Genomic DNA, 26870 nt, shown 5'->3' with positions numbered 1-26870 from the left:
GTCTGGTATGAGGCCTGAGTCTGCATTTCTAACCAGCTCCCGAGTGATGTATATGGTGCTGGTCCATGAACCACTTTGTGACCCAAGGGTCATAATAGCTGTCCTTAATGTTCATAGAAGAGTCTGCCTGTAGATCATAAGTGACACACATTTGCTAACGTTTTTATCATCATCATAACCGAGCTGGACAATTGTACAATCATCTTCTAGAGAATAGAGATCATATAATATTAACTTGGAAAGAATCCATGACCATGGGCCTTATTAGTACTGTCTTCCAAGCTGAGCTACACATAGAACTAAACAGACTGACAAGGAAACAGAAATCAGTTGTTAGAACTAAATGATTATAGACAATCTGGACTGCCCAAATATATATGTGATATGGAAGGGTATATCTTCATTGGTTCTGTTCTGATTTTCTGAACTCTTGACCACCTAGTCAAAGAAGAAATTTTGCTAGGTAAAGAGGAGTCATTAAAGCAGGTGCCATCAGGGCCCAGGTGGCACACACCAGTGAGTGGAGAGGGCTGGGTGGCTGAGGCGGTGGTGTCATAGAGGGGACACACTTCACTCCACCACTGCCATGCAACATGTCAGGCCTAGCATGGCCAGAACCTCCAACTTTTTAAGAAAAGCCAGAAATATAAATTTCATGTGAAATTTCCCCGTTTAAAAATGTTGGCTACTCATTTAAATTCTTTTAAAACATTAGGCGGCCAAGAAAACACATCTGTGTCCCAGACACAGCCCTCGAGCCATCTATTTACAATGTCTAGGGTAGAATACATTGAATTCTTGTAATGCACTTCTCAGTATTGAAAAATTATGAATTTTCAAAATCAAACACATTGGCCTTTTGTCGCTCGATGTTTTGATCAGAAGAGTCTCTGTTTTATGTATTTGGAGGTCCCGGTGTAAGATTGGTGTGTGATCATAAAACCTGTCTTTCTGTCTTCTTTCACATTCCAGATTACAGGACAGGCCCATGTTTCACTCAGGTCAACAACCAGATGTGCCAAGGGCAGCTGACAGGCATTGTCTGCACAAAGACTCTGTGCTGTGCCACCATTGGACGGGCCTGGGGCCACCCCTGTGAGATGTGTCCCGCCCAGCCTCAGCCCTGCCGGCGGGGCTTCATCCCCAACATCCGCACTGGAGCTTGCCAAGGTGAGTTAGCCTTCAGCCTGTGTGCACAGAGTCACCCATGTGTCTGGGCTCCTTTCAGTGCGCTGGGAGAATCTGGCACTGTGGATGGGAACCTTTAACCCAGTACTGTTTCCAAGAGGAGCCTCATCAGCAAGCCTGACTAGAGATGGCTTACCTTCTAGCCACCTAATAAATAATTACTTTTCAATTGACAAAAAAGGAGAAGAGTTATATGAAAGGTATGAAAAACTGGGGAAAATTTTTAAAATATTCAGTACAGTCAGAGGATAAGCCATTCCATGTCTCCATCCAGATGGTGCTACACACTCCCTGCTACAGCCCCTTAAACTATGCATATGTAAATACCCAGGTGACACATTTTTTCTGTCTTTCCAATGTCATTCAGAATATGAGAACCTGAACCCAGGTGACAGGGAGAAGTGAGCCGTCCGGTATTGTTATTAACAGTGTCTTCAGAGACAAAGTATTAACTCCATCCATGACTGTAGTTATTTCTGAGCTTATAACCAGTTGGTTACAATCTTGTCTCCAGGCAATCTTCCTAACCACATATCAGGGCTAGATTGGGGCCCTGAGGATGCTACAACCATCAACTTTAACCCAAATAGCCGGAAATTGTTAAATACTTATTGGATAATTACTTTTCAGCCACCATGATTCTTAGCCTTTTTTGGCAACTTCTCTGATATCATATGGATTAAACACGTTTTTAGAGCTTGGAACAGAGTGCCGTAATGAGCTTTCAAATGGTAGTAGGATCACAGGAAACTGGAAAGTACTTTTGTATTATTCACAGAAATGATGTTACTCATACTTAAGACATGAGAGTTACGTTTATTTGTTCTAATTAAATCGTGTACAAGGTTAGATGTGAAATCTTTCAAATTGATGTTGGTAACCAGTGTCAGAGGTAGAGAGGTTACCTATCCAGCCCATGTAAATGGTATATTGCAGAAAGCCAGGCCAGTGCCCTAAAACCCAAATGAGAATTGTAGTGTGGGGAGCCTGTACATAACCTCAATCCATTGAATAATAAAATCTGAGTGCTCTGTGTAATTTGGTAAGTGTATCTCTGATAGTGGCCTCCAAAGATTTGTGTTAGTTTTGTAGTTTTATAAAAGGTAGTTTAAAAAATAATCTGTATCTAAACTCTTTTCAAATCAAAACTACAGGGATACCCAAGAGATGACCATATAACCCAACAGATTCACAACTTTATGTTTACTTGCATGTAAAAGCTTTGTCAGCTGTGGACTTAGAATGGTTTTGTGAGTATTTTGTCTCTTGGATTAATACCAACCACAACAAATATGAAGTTTGGTTTAAATGTCATTTTTAATCTGTTGTTTACTATGGATAATAACATTCTAAATCGATGATATGACTATCGGTATGATTCTGTAGAGTTCCTGATAAAGCAACAGTTTTTTCTATAAAAGATACACTATACTATATAATATATAGTATTTACCATACTACATAGAATTCCTAGATTAGATATAGATTACTGTATAATTTATGTAATTTAATGGATTACTATTAAAGATAAAATGCTGTATAGATCTACTAGATTAATACTGACTAGATTTACCAGAGTAATAATTTTTGTTTATTCTCTAGCACTTATCACCTTCTAACTCACTTGCTTATGGTCTTTATTGCTTTTACTCTCCCCCAGATAGAATGTAAGCTCCATTTGGGCAGAAATCTGTTTTATTCATTAATGTCTCTGAGGCATTCTAACATGCAGTAGATACTCAGTAAATATCTTTTGAATTAATAAATGGAACTGATATTAAAATACTTCCAAAAACCACTGTTTCGTAGAAGTAGTCCAGGTTGAGAAAAGCCCTTAACTTCAACCAAAACATTGCACATTATTGACTCTCCTCATCTTCTATATTTGTACTTAGGCTTCTTTACCTTGATATTTTGTCAGAAGGGCCTAGTTTTTCTGAACACAATTACAAAAAGTGTGTGATCTGATCTCAGACTTCCTGAGTGTCCTTCAGGATTGAGTAATGTCTGAAGGCTTATTTGTTTGAATTTGTTTATGTAGTAGAGATAAGTTTTGGGCTCCATTTGCCCAAGAGTATAATGGATTAATACAGCTACAGGAGCAAAATGAAATTTGCCACATTGTTAAAAGGTCTGGAAAAGTTGAGAAAGTTCTGCTTTATTTCAAAATCATGGCATCGTCAGAAAGTTCTCAATTAAACACTAATCCTCAGTTCAGGCTATTTTAAGGCTCCATTTTACTGTGATTTCATTTTTTCCTTTAAATTCCTAGACTGTTTCCCAAATACTCTGCCAAATTAATTTGAAAGATAATAGGACGTAAAAAAATAAGATAATAAAACATGATACACACATGTCATACTCTTTTTTATAATAGTGATCTTTTTTATAGCGTAACTGAAAATTTTTGTGGAGTTAAAAATAAATTTCAGCTGTGTAGATGATAACCAGTTTAATATTGGTTTTAAAACATGGTTTGTATTAGCCAAGGGAGGACATTTCTGAAGTTCTAAACATAAAATTATCCTGTAGCTGATGCAATTAGTGAACTACTTTATCTATGGCTTAGGAGGGGATGAAATAAGATCTTGTAATAAACCAAATAAATGTGAAAAATGAGGGCCAAGAGAAAATTAAGATGATACTTTAAAAAAACTAAGCTGTGAGGAAACTAGTAAAATTTTTAACTTTTCACTGTTGCTGTCATGACTTTCTGGACTCAAATAAGCAGTGTCAGAAGAGTATACCTTTCTACGGTGCTATGAGGTCAATCATAATGATTCTTGACTTCTTTCATATATATAGAGCATTTCAGTTCTAGGCTTTATGCCTAAGACTAATCTACATTTAGTCTTGTACATTCTTCATTTTATTAAACATTGAAGGACCAAAGTTGGCTCACATAAGCCTTAAAATTTAAGCTAGCATAAAAATGAGTGAATTAAAGGTAATAAAAGTGGCATTAAGCTCTTTTCCAAGAATATCTACAAACTTTAAATAAATATGTCATAAAATGTCACGTGCATATGTTGTATTTTTTTTTACAAATAGGTTCTTCTTCTTAAATCTTTACTATCTTACAAATTCACTCTAATTAGAAGGGTATTTTATTTAAGAATAGTACTTGACTTTGGGTCTTTTAGATTTTCAAATTTAAAATTTTTTAAAATATATTAAAATTTGTATAATTATTAATTTATGTTGCTTGATTTTTAGAAATTAGGCTTTTAAACTACTCCAGACATTTCAAAACTGGAAGTACGGCAGAAGAAATTTGCTTATTTAAATCCATCTTTTGCTTTATTATAGACAATAGTAATAGGCTGATGCTGGGCCTCTGCTCTATTCCAAGCAGTGTGAGAGGCATGGAAATTCTGACATAGGTGACAGAGTCAGGACCTAGCTAGGACACAAGACTTAAATAAAGGGACTTAAATAAAGAAAGAGCAGTATAGACCCTGAGTCAGTCCCTGCAAAACAGGTATTCGTGCCTGTTCTTTTCAAATGGGATTAGTATTCAGAAATATTTAATCCTTCACTCAGACTGCACATGAATCATGTAGAGAAGTTGAATCCTATCTGAAACCAGGCAGGCATGGCTAGTTCCTCAGGTGTATCCTGAGAGGAAGATGCTCTCAGTAGAATGTTATTTCCAGGCCTTCTGTATAGCACAAAATGAAAAGGAGATTTGGTTCATCTGATCAGTATAAATTATTAAACACAAATTTATCTTGGCTGTCTGCATTGACCAAGTTAACCAGATCTTTGCAAAGTTTAACTGTAGTTCACACTATGTGAACACAAGCCGTTCCTTAACAATCCAAAAAATTTACCTAAAACATAGTTGATTATAGAAACTCGTATTGAAAATAGCAGGATATTGCCCTTCTTCTAACTCAACAAAAACTAACAAGAAAAGGAATAACAGAGAACAAGCCCTTCTAAAATAAAACTCTGCAACCCCCAGTTCAGAGCAGTGATGGACACATGGCAGTTGTTGGGAAGTCACGGGGACAGGGAGAACCTTCTATGCGTTTGCTATGAGCATTAACATCCTGAAAGGCTGTTGAGTGGTTGTGGACGGTCTCTTGGAGAGGAGGAGTATATCCCCATAAGAGAGGGATTCTACTGCAGGCCCTCGGAGGAACTGAAGGGATATGGAAAGAGAGTCTTTGGTGGCAAGCCATTTCTAATATCCTCTAGCCAGCCTTCCAACCCAGAGACGCTCCTTTAGGTAAAGGAGGGGAAAGGAAAAGAGGATGTGGGAGCCACTAGTGAGCAGCTTGCAGAGTCTGTATCCGAAAGGGCAGAAGGTGGAAGCTACACCACTACCTGAAAGTTTAAAATTAATACCCAGGAGGAAAAGAAAGTGGAGAGAGCTTGGTAAGAAGCTGCAGGAGTCCCTATAGAAGTTCTCAAATCAACCTGTTTCTTCTTGGCTTTCTCCACTTTTGCTTCAGCAGGAAATGCCCCATTTAAAGATGAGTACTAAAGAGAAAAGGCTTACATATAAAAGCTGAAAAAAAGAGAGAAGTAACATAAGGAAAAGGCAGAGGAACATGCTTCATGGAAGAATTACCTAAATAAACACAAAGTTCATATACTCTTTTATCTCAAGGAAGTGAAAAATAATATGGTTCTTCTCTTAACAGGTGCTCAAAGAAGCATTGTAAGAGTTCAGAAAAGACAATCAGAGATAGTGCATTGGTAGCACTCAAGAAACTGAAGAAGGATTTGAAACTTTACCTAATGAAAGGCAAATGTTACACATATACATACAAACACACATAAAACTGAAAAAATTCAATGACAAAGGTTAACCTTGAGGAAATCACAAATCAAAATGCCTGAGGGCAATAAATAATGATTGTAAAGAAGCAGAAAGGTAGTGAAGTCAGCAGAAAGGTTGTAAAGAAAGCTGAAGAAAGGAACTGAAAAAAAGCATAAAGATAATATAGAAAAATTTTCTAAAAGAGATAAAACCTTCAATTTGCAGATTGGAAGGCACAAAAGTTCAATAAGAAAGAGAAGATAAGGAAAATTTTGTGGGCATAATAAGACAGAATAAGCAAATATCTTTGTTAAAGGGAATATCCTAACTGGTCTCAAACTTCTGTAGAGCAACTCATAGACCAGAAAACAGTGTGGCAGTGTCTACAGACTTCTGTCTTTGATTTACACATATGTAAATAAAAGTACTTCAGTTGCTCTGTAAAGAATCAACTCTAGGGGAGCCAGACTGGAAGCAAAAAAAACCAGTTAGAAGTTTCCTACAGCAGTACAGGTGATATATCATGGAGGTTGAGACCAGAATAGAGGCAGAGGGCCAAGATTTGAGATATATCTGGGAAGTAAGCACTTGTTACTGATGGAATGAAGTGAGACAAGTGAGAGGATGCCGAGTTATCTCTTAGGTTTCTGACTTTGACATCGGGATAAACAATGATGACATTTGTTGAGATAAGGAAGATTGAGACAGAACCATGCTCTGTTTTTTTTTAGTTCAGAGTCCTACAGGTAGTAAGTTACCAATATTTGCTTGTTGGGATGATCATTTATTCAACATTGGAGTTTTGTGAATACATGAATAGGTATTCTGGCCGAATCAAACCACACTGAACGGTTGCCAAGACACCCTGTATGTCTTAGGCTCCAGTCAGAGACAGACCTATTCTTCAGTTGTTGTATTTAAAGATCGGCATTTGTTTTTGTAGAAGTAGAAGTACTATGTATGAATATCTGTGGAGTGTAGAATAAGAACTTACATTTTAAAAATGGATCTAATTTGGGGACAGGCCAAGTTAAAAAATCATGCACTATTAATACAGTAATAGGAATCGGTCCTTAGTTCCCACAGATATAAATTAAATGAACCATTTTTATATGCCTGTAGCACTGGCACATATTTTTTCACATTTTAATGTCAACTAAAAATAATATACCATCTAATACTAATTTATATAATAAAATCAGTTTAATCTCTTAGGGCAAGTTTATTTGAAGAAGTTGGAGAATAAATGAGTTCATAAACTAGAATTACTATTGCTTTGTTACATTATTTATAACCTTAGTAGACATAGACTGAAGGGATTATGTAAGGTTTAAGTTTCAAAAGATTCAATTTTATTCTGTAAAATCCTTACATGTGATTTGAAGTTATCCAGCATTTAAAGAAATAGTAAGTTTGTGCCTGAATTGAAGGGAGGAACAGAAACCCATCTGTATAACTTGGACAGTGGAAAACTAATCAGACGTTAGTAGTTCCTTATGCTAGCACTTGGAAGATGCAGAAACTCTTGCATAATTTGGAGGTCTGAGGCTTGCTTCTTTTGTTTTTATAGGGAGCACTTGTGTGCTTCTTTCTAGGTTCATGTTGATTACTTCTATAAGATTTCTTTAAAATTTTCTTTTTTATTTTAGTGATTAACTTGATCTACCCAAAAGAAATTAATTCTGTATAGCTGCTCACTCTAGGATATTTCAAAAATAAAAGTTTTATTTATTTTTTTCTAGGAAAGTACTTTTTAGGCAATTACAAAATAAACCCTGTAAAGTTAGATTGCTTTTTCCTTTGAAAAAATTACTGAATCTACTAAATATGTAGTCAAAGCTTTTATGAATAGTATTAAGGGATTTATAGGTTTGGCCTTATTTTTAAGCTTATACCGAGATATTCTTTCTCTGATTTATCTGCCAGGAAAAGAGGTTTCTAGGGATGTTTTATACCACACTGTAATGAGGGTGGAAATGTAAGTACATTTTTAAAATAATACAGTTTGAAATAATACAGTTTGAAATGTAAATTAAACTGTTCAGGATATAAACCTCCTGTCATATATTTCATTCTAGTTGCTTTTTGTTTGGATCAGCTATCCTTTAATAAGACAATGATATCTACTTTAATTTCAGGATAAAAATACTTTGGACTATTGTAATTAGTTTTATAGACGGATAGTTAAAGTGAGGAAGAAATAATAAGGATGCTAAGCTCTTTTGTAGACTTAAATTCCCTAATTTATACACTAAGATACACCAAACTTGTGGGCTTACCAAAAAAATAATAGGATAAGTATATACTGACATAGAAATATATCCACAAAATATTTTAATGGAAAAAAAACAAGATGCAGAACAACACATACAGTGTGATCTTATTCTTGTGAAGTAAATGGACCACCACTCTGAATGTGTGTATGAATAAGTCTAAAAGAACAGACTACTAACATATCAATGGCTATCTCTTTAATTTTCTATTTTTCTGCATCTTTAATATTTATTACAATTAGTATATGTTATTATGTAATTAAAGATGTAATATTAATAAATCTGTTATGTTGGCCTGTCAATTTGACTACATAATGTAAATTTGCATAAGCTTATATATTATATTTCCTTTTATATACAGTGTTCATCATAACAATATACTGAATTACCTTTTACACAAAGAGAAATTAAGGCAAATTTACATAGATATAAAATGAAAGATTAAGAAACTCTAAATAAAAGAATTTTTCCCAATCTCCTATAGTATATTGGCTCTAGTTTTTTTGTACAGGCCCTTTATCAGGTTGAGGACATTCCCTTGTATTTTTGGTTTACCAAGATTTTTAAAACAATGAATGAGTGTTGAACTTTGTCATTGCTTTTTTCACGTCTATGATATACTCATATGTTTTCTTTTCCTTAATCTGTTAATATGATGAATTGATTTATGCTTGAATGTTGATACAACCTAGTTCCTGGGATAAACTCCACTTAGTCATGATGTATTAACTTTTTTATATATTGCTAAAGTTGACTTGCTAATAATTTTTGTGTGCCTATTCCAAAAAGATATTCTTCTCTTGTTTTCCTTCTTATGATGTCTTTGTCTGGCTTTGGTTTCAGGGTGATGCCAACTCAATAAAATGGGTTGGGCAGTGTCTTCTCTCTTCTGTATGAATTTGTGTACAACTGGTATTGTTTCTTTCTTAAATGTTTGAAAGAATTTAACAGCAAAGCCACCTAGACCTGAAGTTTTCTTTGGGCAAAGATTTTAAACTATGAATTAAATTACTTTAATAGATGGAGGTCTAGTCATATTATCTGTTTGTTCACCTGAGGTGGGGAGAAGTTGGAGGATGCTGAGTGCCCATCACCGGGAGAGTAAACACACTAAGTGTTCTGCAGCAAATCAAAGCAAGGGATTGGTTGCCCACATAACAATATGGATGGATTGTAGAAACAAAATTCTAAAAGAAAAAAGCAAGAAACAAAATGAGATCTTTAACATATACCATTTACATAAGTTAAAATGCATACATACAAAGGGATCCTGACTTCTCACACCTCATTCTCTTGAGAACAAGCGAATATCTTCTGTGCATTGAAGAAATGTGTATGTACAAATAGACATAGATATTCTGAAAATCAATGATATCTATATTGAAAATACTTTCTTCTTACAGATGTTGATGAATGCCAGGCTATTCCTGGGATATGCCAGGGAGGAAACTGCATCAATACAGTGGGCTCTTTTGAATGCAAATGTCCTGCTGGTCACAAGCAGAGTGAAACTACTCAGAAATGTGAAGGTAAGGGTCTCTATTTTGAGGGACATGTCTAATTGTTGACTCTGAATCCAAGAAAAACCTGACTTCATTTTGAGTTTTGGAGGATTTAATCACAATTGTAATTATTTATTTTAATATGAAAGTGAAGGAATAACCTTAGAGTAGTTCTGTATTAGTTTGTGTAATTAATGGGGTTGATTTGGAAAAAGAGCCAATGATCATTTTACATTTGTTATCTGTTTCTATGTTGTAGTGAGAATGGGAGTAATCCAGCCATTTATATTTTTCCCTTAATGAAATAGTTTTCTATTTCACTTATGAAATGATATCAAACATTAAAATTGGGTACAGACTAGTTCCTAGGAACAAAGAGAGTGTTTGATTATAGGTGAGAAGGCACAGCCACTGATTGATGAGAGTGGTTGTGACGTTTCCATTAATCATCCAACAATGTATTACTTCTTAGTTGAAATGGAATGAGCCTTTTCTACAGCACGTTTCATCAAAACAACATATAGAATCAAGACACAGTTTGGCGAAAGTCAGTGCAACTCTATTCGCACTTGTCTATGTTCTTTAGGAAAGGGGTCTATTGATGTAATGTAGGCACCACCCAGAGCCCTGAATCCAGTCGTCTCTTTCCTTATTTCCTGCCCAGGCAGCCAAATCCATGTAACCAAAGCCCAGAAAAAATTATGTGATTTAATGTTTGGGATTGGTGGGGAATAGTAGGATTGGAAGAAGTGGTGATTAGAATTTGAAAGCTAAAGGTTTAATGAAGCCTTTACTTTGTGTCTAAGTCATGTTTATTTGAATAGGTCTTAAAAGTGAGTATTATCAATTTTCTTTGGGTTATAGTGTTTCTTTATGTAAAAGATCAAGTGGTATTTCCTTACATAAAATTATTTAGTGTAATTGGTGGCATAATATATCTGGAAAGGCTATAAACTGTTGCTACACTCAGTTACAGGTTTTGAATTATAGTCAGTTTACATATAGTTTATGTAGTATCAATGCAAAAGTGTTGCCATAAGTTTAAAGTTACTGTTTGTTCTAAATAAAAATATGATGATAGCAGTTACTTTTGACCAACTGTCAAAGGTAAGATTTTAATTTTTTATGTGGATTACAATGAATGTAAAATATAGAAGTACTAAAAGATTTAGTTTCAAATGATGCCCTCCCTATTTCTATTATAGCACATTTTATATTTCTGTTCATATGGCAATGAAATTCTCCAAAGAAATCTTTTTTAGTCTGTAAGTTACTAGATCTGTTCAGAAATAAGAAAGGTAACTCCAGAGCTTTGAATATGTCATTAGGGGAGTGGTGGTAGCATTAACAAGAAACTGCAAAGTCAGCTTAATAACTTTGAAAAATTGTGTTATTGATTTTTTTGTATGTGTATTTGTTTATTGACCATCTCACTTCAACACTTGAGTAAGATCATTGAGGACAAAAACTCTATCTTGGTTCATGCTATATCAAAGAGCCTGGAACAGTTCCTGATACATCGTAAGCTATATTGATTAATTGGGAACAGGCTAGATAATAAGTTAAGTTCTTTTACTTGGGTTGAATGTCCAAAAGAAAAGAAAATATGGGGCCAGAGTTGAAATTGTATTTGGAAAGAGGCCAGTGATCTTCATGATGGGGATTTTTCCTTCATCTGACTTTTTTTTTCACTTTCTTAATAATCTTATTTTACTTTGGTTGCAATTCAAAGACCAAGAGCATGAACATTAAGTGCAGTTTAGCATTTTTAGATTTTTGTGTCATTGTCCCTCTTTGGTCACCTGCAGGAAATGCTTTTGAGGTCAGGGACCTTCACTCTCTATTTAAAAGAAAGAACTGTCTTCTGCTTGTTCATTGGGATATCTTCTTAACTAAAATCTTATCCTAAAAGGCTTGTTCTACTGGAAGTTTGAACATATATAGTTTATACTAAATTGAAAAAACGAAATGGTGAGGGAGGATTCATCTCTTAATTTAATGTTTGAAAACTGTGACTCTATATCTATCATTGAGGCCTGTTTTGTTTCACATCATTAGTCGGGTGGATTCTCTTGTGGGATTATTATTTTTTCTCATGTTCAGTTATAGGCTACTGTCCGAGCAGTTAATCTGAGTCCAAAGCAGAAAGGAATATATGTTTCTGTCTCTCTGTTTGTCTGTAAAAGAATCAGTTATTTTCCCCCATCACTAAGTTAGTATCCCAGATTCAATAAAACCTCTCATGTCTACTAAAGTCATGTCTTATTTCTCCTGGGCCAGATTGGCTACAAAATCTTTTCCTAATTCTGTCATACAGTGGGCAAAATTATTCTTTGGTGGAATAAACTATTTATTCACATCCAGAAAGAAAGTTGTTTCAGTTATTTACTCTTTTCAAAGATTCATTCATCTAAATGTCTGTTTAATTTAAATGAAGAAGAAAAGCAGAACATATCAATATAATATGAAATGGTGTATCAGAAGACTGTCCACATTTTTCTCTTTTTTATAATAAAATATGTAATTTTGAATTTCAGTCCACTTGGATAAAGCACAAGTAGGTACCAGATGTCCTTGCATGATCCCTCCTTCCAGACTATACCTTCTCTGACATTCCTTGAGCTAGTTATTCTTTCCTGGCTTAAATGGAAGGCAGGAAAATAGCATCATTGTATTGGAAAGTTTCCCTTCAGTGGCCCTTTACATGTCAAATAGTTGTTTGCAATTTATTCTGAAGAGTCTTCAGCTTTGCTCCATTACCACAGTATTTAGTTGTTTGGGATTTGTGACAACAAATGTATTTATTTATGCTCATGAAACTCATGAAAGTTGTTGGCACAGTATCGTTAGCTGCTGTTCCAACTCTGATAAACCGTGGAAAATAAACGTCTGTGCTAAACTGAAAGGTACTTACTTTTACTCATTTTACCAAAAGTGTATTAACTTAAAATAAATAATAAGTAAATTCATTGACTATTTCCCCCAAAGAAAGCTACATATTAAAAATTGAGATTCAAGTAAGGGGGCTGTAAACATTGGAAAACGTTTTAGGTCATTAATTTAAAAAACACAGAACTATCTTTTAAATCTTCTAAAGAAATTTGCAACACTGTAGTTAAAACATAAATCTCCTCTCCCTTAAATAAGAAAGCCCACGCTGCTAAACTCAAATCTACTTTCTGCTCTCATAACAAATAAGGTATTCCTCTATCACAACACTTTTTATTGTACGTTATTAGTAATTTTTTTGTCTGAGTCTGCCTGCAGGTAATTTGCACCAAAATAACATATTAATAAAAGCCAATATTTATGGAGCGCTTAATTTATTCTCGACTATACTTAAACCACTTTACATGGGTTTTCTTATTAAATCATAATACAGTGCTGTGAGGTTGGTTACTGTTATTAACCCACTTTACAGAAGAAGAGACTGAGGCACAGAGAGTCTGAGTGACTTTTGCAAGGTTTAATGGCTAGGAAACCATGGAGCCAGGGTTCCAACCTGCTAGATTCATTCCAGAGCTTTCACTCTCAGCAAGCTCTGTTGAGCAAGCAAAGGTGGGTGACCGGGCAGCACACACTCCAACCCATGGACTGTATTTACAGGGGGAAACTCATGGAGACAGCAGCAGCAACAGGGGTACCTGTTTGCTCATTGCATTCTGTGGTCGTGCCCTGCAATCCAGCAAGGCCAGAGTTAGACCCATTTCGGTGATCCTGGTACTGGCTGTGGAGATTTTGCTATATTTTCTATTTATTAAAATGAAAGTTTATTATGTACCACTGTGCTAAAATAATCCATTCTTTATGACTTTAGAATTGAAATTGCAGGGTGGGGGGGGGCTTCCCTGGTGGCGCAGTTGTTGAGAATCTGCCTGCCAATGCAGGGGACACGGGTTCGAGCCCTGGTCTGGGAAGATCCCACATGCCGCGGGGCAGCTGGGCCCGTGAGCCATAACTACTGAGCCTGCGCGTCTAGAGCTTGTGCTCCGCAACAAGAGAGGCCGCAATAATGAGAGGCCCGCGCACCACGATGAGGAGGGGCCCCCGCTTGCCGCAACTAGGGAAAGCCCTTGCGCAGAAGCGAGGACCCGGCACAGTCAAAAATAAATAAATAAATAAAAAATAAAGGAATTCCTTTAAAAAAAAAAAAAATTGCAGGGGAAGGAGAACAACAGTAGGGAAAAGTGGAACCGAACTAATTCTGTCTTTATTCACAGAAGGGAGTCAATAGCAGAGGTCTAGAGAAATTAATTGTAAAAGAGGAAGAGGTCAGGGTGTTAATTACGATGAAGCTGATTATAATTTGCTTTTGGCAAAAATATAAGTATTATTTTAAAGGGTGTGTGTGGTAGTTGTATTGTGAAGAAAGATGTTCTTAAATCATCTTTAAACAAAAAGCTGCAAAAATCCTGGTCATCAACTGCAAATGAGCTTCATGGCCCAGTGAAATCACAGCTGATGCAGGAGTCAAAACACAGGCTGCTCCTTTGCAAATAGGTAGGTTAGGACTTTTAAAGTAGGAAACAGGTCAATCTAGCTCTACTTTATGGTGATTGCATTTGTCTATTTCAGGATTTCTTCTCTCTCTACACACACATACACACACATCTACCTACATATCTATGCTCCCTCTCTCTCTCAGCTGCACAGAATTTTATTCATCACAGTATTTGTTTCATGGCATAATCTCATTATTATTCCACCCAAACCCTGCTTTCTTTTTTTCTTTGATTCCCTATCTTGAAGTGTGGAGCAATCAATTTCAGAGGCTTCCACTTGGCCTTCCTCACTATAATAGCTCTTGCCCTACAGGCCAAGCGCTCTCTGTGCCAGCTGTGCCAACTAATAGGTGTGTGCCGACTAATTAGACATTTGAGGTCTTGGGAAGTGAATACTGGCTGGGTCCGTGCACCTAGTGGACCCACTGTGACCTGAACCTGGTCCAGAGCTTCATTCATTGCCTGGCTCTTCTGTATCCTCATACTAATGTGGGACCATGATGCCACTTCCAGGTGTCAGTGTCATTTCAGACCCTGTGTCCAAGGGTCCTCTCAATGTTTGGGTGTCATAGCCTGCTTTTTTTAGTTGCTTTAAATAATGTAATAAGCACCCATGAAACTACCAAAAATAAAAGCCAGGGCCAGGATAATAACCCGTATCGATCATGGTGCTCCCTCAACCACACTATGTATCCGGATTCTACATTTTTCTGGCTTTTTTTAGATGGTTGTATTACACCTATAGATATTTCACTTATTATTGTTAATTATTATTTCAGTTTTTTAAATTTTACAAAAAAATTTTGATCTGTGTGGAGCTTTTATTATAATGAAATGGTTCATCTATATAGTTGCATGTTGTTCTAGTTCATTCTTTAGCATAGGATATAATATTCCATTATGTGGCTTTATCTTAGTCTGTTTATCCACTTTCTCACTGATGGGCATCGTTTTTTGGTTCTTCCTGTTGTGAGTAGTGGTCAGCATACTTGCAGACACACATACGCTGATTTTCCGGAGGGATATCTACCTCTGTCTTTGATCCCTTCATTTCCCAAAGGGTGACTCATTCACATTTCCACTAGGATTGATGTCTGTGTAGGCAGCTTAGGTCACAAGGCTTAGCGTGCTGAGCCTTGTTTCCACCTACTGTTGTTTGATGCCTGATTGGGGAACAAAGAGCCTGACACTCTGCAGTTAGGGTGCCTCCCCCCTCATCCCAGGCCTGTGTGCTGCCTTTCAGAGAAGCATCTGCTGAGCGATCAGTGAGCCCGCTCTGGCTTACAGGACTAGACTCCCATCTTCTAGATTACTCCTTAGGTCTTTTCCTCGAGGCTTTGGGCTCATGATACAGATTAAGAAATCATACAGGAGAAGCAAAGATACTGCAAACATTCCCATATCTTTTTTGTTTGTTTTTGTTTTGCACATGTTACAATTTATTTATATTTTCCCAAAGCATTAAGCATTACCTACTCTTTTTTTTTTAATTGAGGTATATACTTGGTTTAGAATATTAAATTAGTTTCAGGTATACAGCATAGTGATTCAATATTTTTATAGGTTATACTCCACTTAAAGTTATTGCAAAATAATGGCTATATTTCCCTGTGCTCTACAATATATCCTTGTTGCTTATCTATTTTATACATAGTAGTTTGTGTACCATACACCTATCTTGCCCCTCCTACCTTCCCTCTCTCCACTGATATTCACTGGTTTGTTTTCTATATCTGTGAGTCTGCTTCTGTTTTGTATATACATTCGTTTGTTTTCTTTTTTAGATTCCACATATAAGTGATAACATACAATATTTGTCTTTCTCTGACTAATTTCAGAAAGCATAATTCTCTCTAGTTCCATCCATGTTGTTGCGAATGGTAAATTTTCATTTTTTATGGCTGAGTAATATTCCATTGTATCTTCTTTATCCATCATATGTGGATGGACACTTGGGTTGTTTCCGTATCCTGGCTATTGAAGCATCACCTCATCTTAAGCATAGCATTTTCCTGGCAACAGCCTTCAATATTCAGTCTCATTTTTAAGGCATATTAATAGAAGGGATTGAGCCTATAACAACCCAAACTCCTCCTTGAGGACAGGATTAAATTCTGGGCAAGGCCAGCACAATGGCAAAGATTGCTAAAGCTCATCTTCCTGTTAACCTGGTCTTAGTCCCCAGCCTCCTTCATCCCAGTTCCCCATACCCTCTCCCCTGGAAACAAAATTATTAATTTTATAACACAGGGACAATAATGGAAACCTTATTTAAATGGAACTACTAGCTTTGAGAATCAAAGCCTGGCTCAACTTGCCATTGCTTCCTGTGTGTGCTAAGCAAAAATGACATCCAGCAGGGTCACTGTGTTTCCATCTCTCTCTCTCTCTCTCTCTCTTTCTCCCTGCCCCCCCCATAGAAGGTAGACAGTGACTTGTAATCAAATGAATTGATAGTAAAAGTTCTTTGCACTAAGGAATCTGCTTTTCATGATGCATTTATCTTGGGAGGCAGAGCCTTGAGTGGCCTAGAAACTTTGCATATATATTAAGAGTTAAAATCTAAAATGGAAATCTGAAGCATTTATGCTTTCATAAACCCTTTGGGAAGGGCATATGGACCAGGTTAGCAGTGGGGTTTTCAATTTTGACTTTTAGAAGCCCCCCATGTGTCTCATGAATGGAAATGTCACATCCAAGAAAGTGAGGCCAGCAGGCAAGAATGATAGGAAGTCCAGAGGAGCAGCCAAACAGCAGCCTGGGGCTGACATTTGAGGCAAAATCAGCACGTATCACTTTCTAGGGTATTTATCAGAAGTTGCCAGTCTAAACTCTTTCAGCTTCTTCCCACAAATGACTTCCGCTATTAAAATGCATGCATTAAGTAACTTGGGCGCTACCTTGGCAATCTTAGTCAACTCACAGCAATATTTCATACTGAGTTACTGAAGTGACATCTCTCCCTTAATTTAAACCTAAATGAAATGGTTTTCATGGAAAGTTGCACACACAGTTTTCTATGAAAGCCTGAAGGAGAAAGAGTGCTTTATTTACGGCATTATGGGTAGCATCATCATTACAAACATGAAGTCTGTGAAAAATACATATTCCAAAAGAAAATTATTCAACAAAAAGATATTCTTTAGCTTGTGATCTAGGTTTTGAATCAAAATTAGAAATATTCAGGTCAGGGCTTCCCTGGTGGCGCAGTGGTTGAGAATCTGCCTGCCAATGCAGGGGACACGGGTTCGAGCCCTGGTCCGGGAAGATCCCACATGCCACGGAGCAACTGGGCCCGTGAGCCACAATTACTGAGCCTGAGCGTCTGGAGCCTGTGCTCCGCAACAAGAGAGGCTGCGATGGTGAGAGGCCCGCGCACCGCGATGAAGAGTGGTCCCCACTTGCCGCAACTAGAGAAAGCCCTCGCACAGAAACGAAGACTCAACACAGTTATAAATAAATAAATAAATAAATAAAAGAACGTGAATTTCTTTTAAAAAAAAAAAAAAGCAAACTGGGCTATTCATTTCAGTAACAGTCAAGTGGTCTTAGTTTGCAAAAAAAAAAAAAAAAAACAAAAGAAATATTCAGGTCACATTTTAACTTTTTTTTTAATGTGATTTTTTTTTTAAACATCTTTATTGGAGTATAATTGCTTTACAATTTAACTTTCTTTTACAAGGAATTTATTTTTTAAAGTTTTCATTCCAAGAACAAGAGGAAAATTGTAGAGAGAAATGACAATTTAAGTTTCAAGTACAATTCAGGAAATAAATGTGGAGAAAGAAGAGAGCATAGGAGCAAATAGTGCAAGATTTGGGGCCCAAATGTCAGGGTCTGTGCTCCAGCAGCATGTGGGGACTGTGTGATCTCAAGCAAATTAATGCCTTTATCTTTACAGTAGAGATAATAATGGTCTTTTCTACATAAGGTTTTTATGAGTATTATATAAGATAAAGAAAGCATTTGGCCTTTTTTAGGTCTTTGTTAAAGAAGGCAGGGATATATAGCACAGACAATTTAATTATAAAAGATTCAATAAACCATGTGATTTGAGATCTTAAAAAAATAATTGTAAAAGAGTTCTAATATAACGTTTCAGTTATTACTTGTAGTACAGTTTCCTATAAATAAACTCTTTTAATCTTAAACAAAACAAAACAAAATGGACCTACTAGAGCATATATTTGCCTACTCTGACCAAAGTATTAACAAACAATGAAATGGACCCAAATCCATCATCATTATGAAGGAACATGGAACCGGGGATTTAAGATTATCCATTAATTCCTGATGTCTCACCCTGTTTTTACTCCTCTAGCCCCAGTTTCACCCAAATTACAGAAATGGATATTTGAGACCCAGAGGACTTTTATTTATTAAGCATAACACAATGGTCAGGAAATTGTATTTTAGTGGATTCAGGGAAATTTTCCCAAATGATGGAACCAGTGTTTCCCCAGTGCCATTGTATATTTAAATCCCTTTTTTAAAAAAATATGAAAAAAAGCATGGTAAAGTAATTTACATGATTCTGGCAGTTCACTTTCTGCTGAAGATCACTGGAAAAATTGAGAGCCTGCAAAAAACCGTTCTCAGAGACACAAAAGTAGGTGTGTGTTAGTGATAGAAAAATCTATTCTACCCTGGAATTTTCACCTGGATCAGGTGAACATTTTGAACTTTGACATTAGAAAAAAAAAAGATATAAACTCAAATATACTCCCTCATTTATTCATTTTACTAAATCATTGCTGTTTTATAGTAGAAATGTAAAGGCAATAATGCAGGCCAAAATAAACAAAATAAAATGCTGGTTGTACAATATTCTCGATATGTATCTTTAGCTTCTACTGAAAGAGAGAGAGAGAGAGAGAGAAAGAAAAGCTATCTCACAAATTACCATGGCTCACTGCCTGAAGGAAATTAGTCTACTCTAAAGAAATGTCCTGTGTAGTCAGGTAAAAATGTAACAAAATTTGAAATATAATACCTTGATCCATAACTGCATTTTTTACAAGTGTTGTCAGTTACTGACCTTGTGTATACTACATTTACCACCTAGGCATGGAAAAATGTATGAAGGACTGGTGAAAATTTTTACAGGCTGCTAATCAATTTTAGAGCTTCCATTTTAGTCAAGATATAAATAAACAAAGCTGTGATAATGCTTAAGCTGTGTTTCTTTCATAGTCCCAAATTAGGAATCTCTCTTTTTCTTAAATGTAATCCTTTCATATTTCAGTGTAAAGTGTTTCTCATCTATACTCTGCCTTTGCTAGATTTTAGTACAATTAATTATATTTAAGGATAATATGAATGATTTTGAAAATTTTAACTATAGTCTGCTGTATTGCTCAAAAGGTCAAGTAAATTGTTTCTTCAAGTACCTGTTGTTTTACTTACTTCCAGAAGACGACTATTTTAAGCAGCTCTTATTTCAAGGACACAAAATTTAAAATAAACAAACAAATGAATAAATTTAGTTATAGTATGTGCAAGTTTCTTTCAGCGTCATCATATGGATATTAGATGAGTTACTGTGTTTTCTGTGTAAGCTTTGGTTTTCCTAATGGACGGTGGTTTCATAGTTCACATGTTAACATGTCTTTTTCAGTTTAACTATGAAAGCTATCTGAGGTATATTTTTGTCCCAGTCCAGCAGCAGTGCACACAGGACAAATGCAGGGCAAAGTTGCGGGTTTGTACGATCTAGCGTGGCTGAATTCTGGTGATTGGCAGAAGACAATTTGGGCAATGTTTACTAACAGCTGTACACCATCATACTAAATTTAGTACGGCTTGATTTAACTAGCTGTAGCTGATGCTAATCTGAAGCATAAACATATTTTTCAGCTTTAGGTTTCAACTTCCAAATTCTTGGAAATGCTACCAGGAGTATGTGACTATAAATCAAAATTTCCCTTCTCCCATTTGTGATAGAATATCATAATAGTTCATATCACATAGAAGTAAACAGCTTTTCATTTTGTTCTTATATGTATTAGGGACTATGGTGAAGACTTTCTTATCCAGCAAAATCAGTACTATTTTCTAGTTAATAAAAAATGAAAAGAGAAGATAGTAAAAATGATACATCCTTTAACATTTCAGTTTAACTTAAAACTTTGTGTTGACCTTCGTTTTCCAATCTTCTGTTACAGGGAGTGGGCCTTCTTTTTGAGAGTGGTTTACCAAATGACCTCAGGAACTTTCATTGTCTCATAAACCTCACCCAAATGCTTATGATTTCCAGTTTCATTTCTTTAAATTAAAGCACTCTTGAGTGCAGAATCCTTCTAGATCACGGGTCAACAAACTTTTTCTGTAAAGGGCCAGATAATAAATATTTTTGGAGATGGAAGTCACTTTTTGTTGCAGATATGCAACTCTACCACCCTAATGCAAAAAGCAGCCATAGACATTAAATACATAAATGAATGAGTGTGGCTGTGTTTTAATAAAACTTTCATTACAAAGACAGGCAATAGGCTGCAGTTTGCCACCCCCTGTTCTTGATTATCATGGTTATCACTATTCTTGGCCTATTTCAAATTGTCTTCCCTTTACCTAATTTTATAGCTATTTTCTTAGTGACTAGTTAGATGATTTTAGGTGGGTCATGGACAAACAAGTTTTATTTTAATAGTTATAATCTATTAAAATGTCTTAAGGAAAAAAACATAACTAATGCATCAAAACTATGTGTTTATGAATGTTATTCCTGAAAGTATTATTCATTATAACAAAGTTCAAATTAAAATTTTTTGTAGAGACTTTATTTTTTAGAGCGGTTTTAGGCTCATAGCAAAATTGAGAAGAAGGTATAGAGATTTCTCCTATAGTCCTTGACTCAGCACTGGAGAGCCTCCCCCGTTATCAACATCCCCCACCAGAGTGGTACCTTTGTTACATTGATGAACCTATATGGATGCATCATAATCACCGAAAGCCTGTAGTTTACCTTAGGGTTCACTCTTGGTATTGCACATTGGATTTGGACAAATGAAAACTGACATATATCCATCATTACAGTATCATAAAGACTATTATCAGTGCCCTAAAAATCCTCTCATTTAAATTTTTTAAATGAGTATGCATATAGAAATATATTAAGTAAAAAGTAATATAAGTGATTCAAGGATATAGCAGTTGGTATGGAGATGTGATTTTTAATGACTAGAATTTTAGAAATGACATTGTAAGATTTATTATTATCATTATATTTATTATTATTATTATCACAAAGCTGTTTTACTTCCGAAAATGTGTTCTCCAAACTGAAACTCAGGGTCACCATTATGTTTGCCAGAGAGTTCCAAAGGGAAAGGAATGGGCTGCTAATAAGATCATAATAAATTTAGCTGTATTATCTTTCTTTCTAGGTCTATCTTTCTTATCTCCAATTGTCATCTCCTCTTCTTCCCATCCTTTCGTATAGTATTGCTCTTTTTCTATTCTTCTCTGCTGTCACCTAGACTGTAATTAGAAACCTGGTCATTCCTGAAATTAGAAGACAATTTCTGTCGACATCATTAACATCATTCCAGGTCATTCTACTCTTAAGCATCTACCTGTATGTGGTCTATGAATCAATGCAGCACTCAAAAAGAAGAGATGTGTATGCTACTGCAGTTAGTATTTTATTTTTAAAATAAAAATTTTCAAACAACAATATGAGCAAACTTTTTCTAAAACTACTGCTCTATGCTTATACATAAATAGGTTCTGTTTTAACATGAAGGCATATAAGAAAATGCTTTCAATAATGTTGGGAAAAAATATCAAAGGTTGCTTTCTTGTTTTGTTGGGTTCTAAGCACAACAGATTGGAAGCCATTGAAGATATTTTGTAATAGAAAACATTTGAAGTTTGCTAAAAATTTCTCATCTAATACTTTAGTAAATCCATATTGTAAATGTTTAGTTGTTGGCTTAGAAAATTAATTCTTCTTAACAAACTCATAGAATACAGCTAATCACAAATTAAATTATCATAACTTTTCCTCCCACATGGAATATTTTTCCCTTAATTTACCATATGATAGAAAAAATATTTTTTATAGTTAACTAACAAAAAACAGGAAGTATAGCATTCTGGCATTTGTTTGAAACTTGATTTTACATTTAAAAATATTCCCTATAGCTTCAAGATGGAAGATTGTTTATGTTGATGGGCTTTTTTCCAAAAAGTATAATGTTGCATTTTATATAAATCCTGTGTACTAGTGTGGACACACTATTTGTAATGGCTAGTTAATCGAGTATTAATATTTCTATCTGGAATCAAGAAAGTATGTGGATCTCATGGTAAAATATATTCTAGGACATGCTCCTCTTTAAGAAGTTAATTAAAATTTGATTGTGTTTTTCTTTTAGGAATATTGCTATGTTATATGTAACTACTGTCTTTATCATTTGCATAACTTGTGAACAATGGAGTGAGATGAGGGAGAAAAGAAAGGGGAAGATTGTTCTGCCTTCAGTGCTTCATCCCTCACCTCCGGGCTGTGTAAAAAGAGAGAATCCTTAAAGAGGTTGAAGAGTAGTGAGGATCTTTTTTGGAAAGTGTTGCCCATGAACTAGAGTGTAGGAGGGGGAACAAAAGAAGTGGAGCCCAACTCAGAACTGAAGAGTCTCTGCTCTGAATTTCCAGAGTTTGAAAGGCAAAAGATGCATGAGTTTCCCACCTCCCAAGTGAGGACCCTACAGAAAGGAGATGGGTTGGGTGTTCTTGAAAAGAGCTCTTGCCACATGGATTCCTGTAGGGTGGGTGATCCTAGCCTGGGGATAAACTGTCAGAAAACTGGGGCTGATGAGAGAGTTACAAGTGGTCAGATAGAGGAGGTATCCCTGGGATCAGCGGTGAGAAGTGAGAGACCTCAGCATTGAGAGGTTTCCCAAAATATCAGGAAAAGTATTAGGCTTTGGAGCCACCGTGCCCAGAGGGCACTGATGCCAGAATCATTCATTCAGAAAAATATTTATTGAGTTCCTAGCACACTGCTAGACCCTGGGGAAAGAGTAGTGAACAAACAGATAAAAATCCTTTCTCTCATGCAGGTTACATTATAAAAACAAGGGACAAACAGTCAACAAGTAAAAATCTACACCATGTCTGTCAGATGTGAAAAAGCCATCAGAAAAGCAAAGCTGGGTGAGAATGAGAGTGTGAAGGAGGTGAGGGGAAAACCATGGCTGTGTGGGGAGGCGGATGCCTGACAGGGACCAGCAAGTGCAGTGGCTCTGAAGCAGGGGCATGCCTGAGGGATGGAGAGAATGTTAAAGAGGCCAGTGTGACTGGAGCACAGGGGTAAGGAGGGCCATAACTAAGAAGTGACAGGTTTAGAGATGCAGTCTGGTGCCAGATTTTGTGGGGCTTTGCAGGCCCAGGTAAGTACTTTGGACTTTAGTTTGAGTTCTCAAAACGAGAGCCAGTGGAGAGTTTTGAGCAGAGGAGTGAAATATTCTGACCTCCATTTAAAAAGATTTTCTCTGGCTGCTGGGTGGTAAAAAGATGATAAGGGAACATGTGGATGCAGGGAGAGCAATTAAAAAGCTATTGCAGTAGTGTGAGATTCGATGATAGCTTAGACCAGGAGTTTATTGGTAAACGTGATGAGAAATGGTTGAATTTCATGTATTTTGAAGGTTGAACCAACAGAATTTGTTGAGGGTCACTTGTGAGCTGGGGAAACAAAAGAATTGAGTAGTTCCAAGTTTTTCGGAACAGAGGTCACACAGTTCCCATTAACTGAGATGGAGAACATCTGTGGGTGGTACATAGTTGGGTGGGGGGGTAGACACCATGACCTCAGCTTTAGATGGTTAATTTGAGGCACCTGTTAGACATTCAGGTAGCCATTTGTAGTTGCATATATGGGTTAAGGTCCAGGGCAAGGTCGAGGCTCACGATATAAATTTGGGAGTCTTCAGCTTGTAGCTAATGTTTAAAGCCACGAGAATAGATAGATCATAAAGGGAGCATTTTGATAGAGAAGAATCCAAGGGCTGAGCCCTAGAACATTTCAACACTTAGAGGTCCAGGAGATGAGAAACAACCAGCAAAGGAGACTGAGAAGGAAAAATCTGTGAGATAACATCTCCACCAACCAAGTAAAATCTCTGTTACCAGTACCTGTCCTCTCTCCTCCCCACTACAGCACTGAAAGAACTCATAATAGCTACTGAAAGAACTCATAATAGCTGCTGTCTTGGGAGGGAGGAATAGGAAAATAGAAGGAAAAAAGACGACCACATCTCCTCCACTGCTGAAGGCTTCTAAGCCTCCTCAGGCTCAAACTGGGGAGGAGGAAAAGCTTTAACTGGATGAGGAATTAGAACTATGTGGTTTGTTGCATTTGAGCAGACATTTTGTTCATCTGAAAAGGGTAGGAAAACATAAGGGAGCTGCCTGAAATTTCCTAGGGTCAAGAAAGAACTGGTCAAAAGAAAATGTGCAAGATGGCAGTGGGAGAAATAAAAAGTTGCTTTCTCTTGCACCCTTATGGTTTCACATACTCATTACCACATATTTTCTCAGTTTATTTGAAAACATTTCAACTTCATGACTTATAGTTGTAAGTCTACAGGCAAAAGTTTAACTTTTGCATAAATCATCAGACAGATCCTGTGAGTAATTTAAAGAAAAGTGAATTCCAAACATGAAGGTCTTTCAGAATCTCAGTGAAGACCCCTGAGGTGCTTCAGTGTCCTTGAGAATTGTCCAGGTTACTTCCTGGGGATAAGCAACAATTCTGTCTTGTACCATAAAGCAGTCATTCAATATGTTGTGCAAATGTGTCTGTGCTCTGTCAGCCCAGAGTGTGACCCCAGTGAGGTCCAATCAGTCTTGGTGAGTTTTCCCAGTCAGCCCTTTTGAATTTGCCACTTTGCACACAGAATGCTAGTGGATGAGTTGTTGGATTTATGCAACTCCATCACCTCCTTGAGCAAATCAAATTGTGTGCTTTACAGGCTGAGTGAGCCTTAGGAGTGACCCCTGCATACTTACACCTACACAATCCAATCTGTGCACGTACACAGATATGTCTGTGCAGTTCAGTGTATGTACAGTTACATATTGAATTTAAACTGGATATATTGAATGAAATCTGTCAGGTGAATAAGGAAATCAGCCAAACCCAGGAAAATACAACTGTAACAATTCAAAGATTAACTTTTTTAATAAGAATTGCATATGGTATGTGTCTTAGTAACTGGGCATACCATTTTTGTTGAATTTATTTCCTTTTATGGCGATAAGTATGAAAAGCACAGAGGCTAATGAATATTTATATAATAATTCTATAATGGAAGGTAGGACACATTTTCACTGAATGCCGTTTATTTAGAAAATACAAAATAAATGCCTTGATGCATCATCAAATTACTGATGAAAGATCAAGATTTCTTAAATTAAGGTTCCTACTACATTATGCCAAAATACATTTAAAAATCCCGAGGGCTTTATGATTATGTCTTAATATATTGATGTTTAAAAGGAAAAATGGGAACAGAAAATATTAAATGCTTGCATCTTTGCCAAGTCCAAATGGTTATAGTAAATTTAACTTCGGAATTTCCTGACTCTTATGTTGTTAAAATTGTAGGTTTTACTCAACATTAAAAGAGGCTTTCAATTTAATTTTTCTATATTAAAATTTTTTAAGGTAATTATGGAGGGCAGAGAAAATTGGAAGAAAGAAAGATTTTAGAAGACATGGTTTAAACAGTTCGTCACTCAATTGTTAGAAATATTCTTTTACAGAAGCTCAATGTCATCCTTTTAAGCCTTCAGTATTTTGCAGCCTGTAAATAATTTGGTCTTATTTGTCTTGGACTAACAAAAGGTAACAAAATATTGCCACCCTGAGTAAATAAAAAAAAAAAACAGAAAAGAAAATAGAAAGAAAAGGAAAAACCACTGCTGGTAAATAGCTACACTTCCCAAGAGATATCATTTGGGGATGCAGACCAAAAATTTAAACTCATATTGTTTGACTATGTTATCAGAAATTTTCATGTATTTCGAAATACAAATAGCTCTCCAATTGTTGTTGCAGTCTTAAAAACACTATGATGGAATTGCCTCTTGCTGCCATTACTTCATGCCTGAGTTACTCCAAATTAGTATTTAGAAAGATGCACTCTTGGTTTCAGGCCAAAAAGGAACCATGCATTACATTGCTACAGTCGTAGAAGAAAATGCTATTATTTTGCCTAAGCGGACAAAAAAACTCTTAATTTAAAAGGTTCCTTTACTGCCTATTAATGTTATCACACAGAGTATTTTAAATATACTTCCCTAGATCAATAACTAGAGGAAAAGGGACAAAGAAGGTATATATAATCATACTATAGTAAAACCCTGAAATAACACAAAAAATTGATATTACATAGTAGATAACAAGCTTTAATCCTCCATACATTAGATGTACAGTGGATCATGGTGTTTTCCACGATCCTAAAAAATATCCTTTCCTTTCCATCTTTCCCTTGAGCCACTGCCCTCTCTTTTCCTTCCTTTCACATCACACTTAGGGATTATCTACATTCTTTCTTTCTTCTGACTTACTCTAGAACCCATTGTAACCTAGAGAATATCCCTACCAGTCAAGTGAAACTAATTTCAA

The 26870-nt window shown here is 36.1% G+C and overlaps 1 protein-coding gene across 1 annotated transcript in view; it reads left to right on the top strand.

Annotated features, from left to right (window-relative positions):
• The window catches only part of FBN2 (fibrillin 2), a 223821-nt gene that overhangs the window by 63312 nt on the left and 133639 nt on the right, over positions 1 to 26870 (top strand). Inside the window, 2 exon segments of the mRNA XM_036848958.1 lie at positions 973 to 1170; positions 9636 to 9761. Coding sequence (XP_036704853.1) covers positions 973 to 1170; positions 9636 to 9761 — 324 coding nt within the window.

The sequence above is a fragment of the Balaenoptera musculus genome, chromosome 3 (assembly GCF_009873245.2).
Source record: "Balaenoptera musculus isolate JJ_BM4_2016_0621 chromosome 3, mBalMus1.pri.v3, whole genome shotgun sequence".
In the NCBI taxonomy this organism is placed as follows: Eukaryota; Metazoa; Chordata; class Mammalia; order Artiodactyla; family Balaenopteridae; genus Balaenoptera; species Balaenoptera musculus.
The sequence above is the reverse complement of the archived record's forward strand: the minus strand, read 5'-3'. Positions and strand labels throughout refer to the sequence as shown.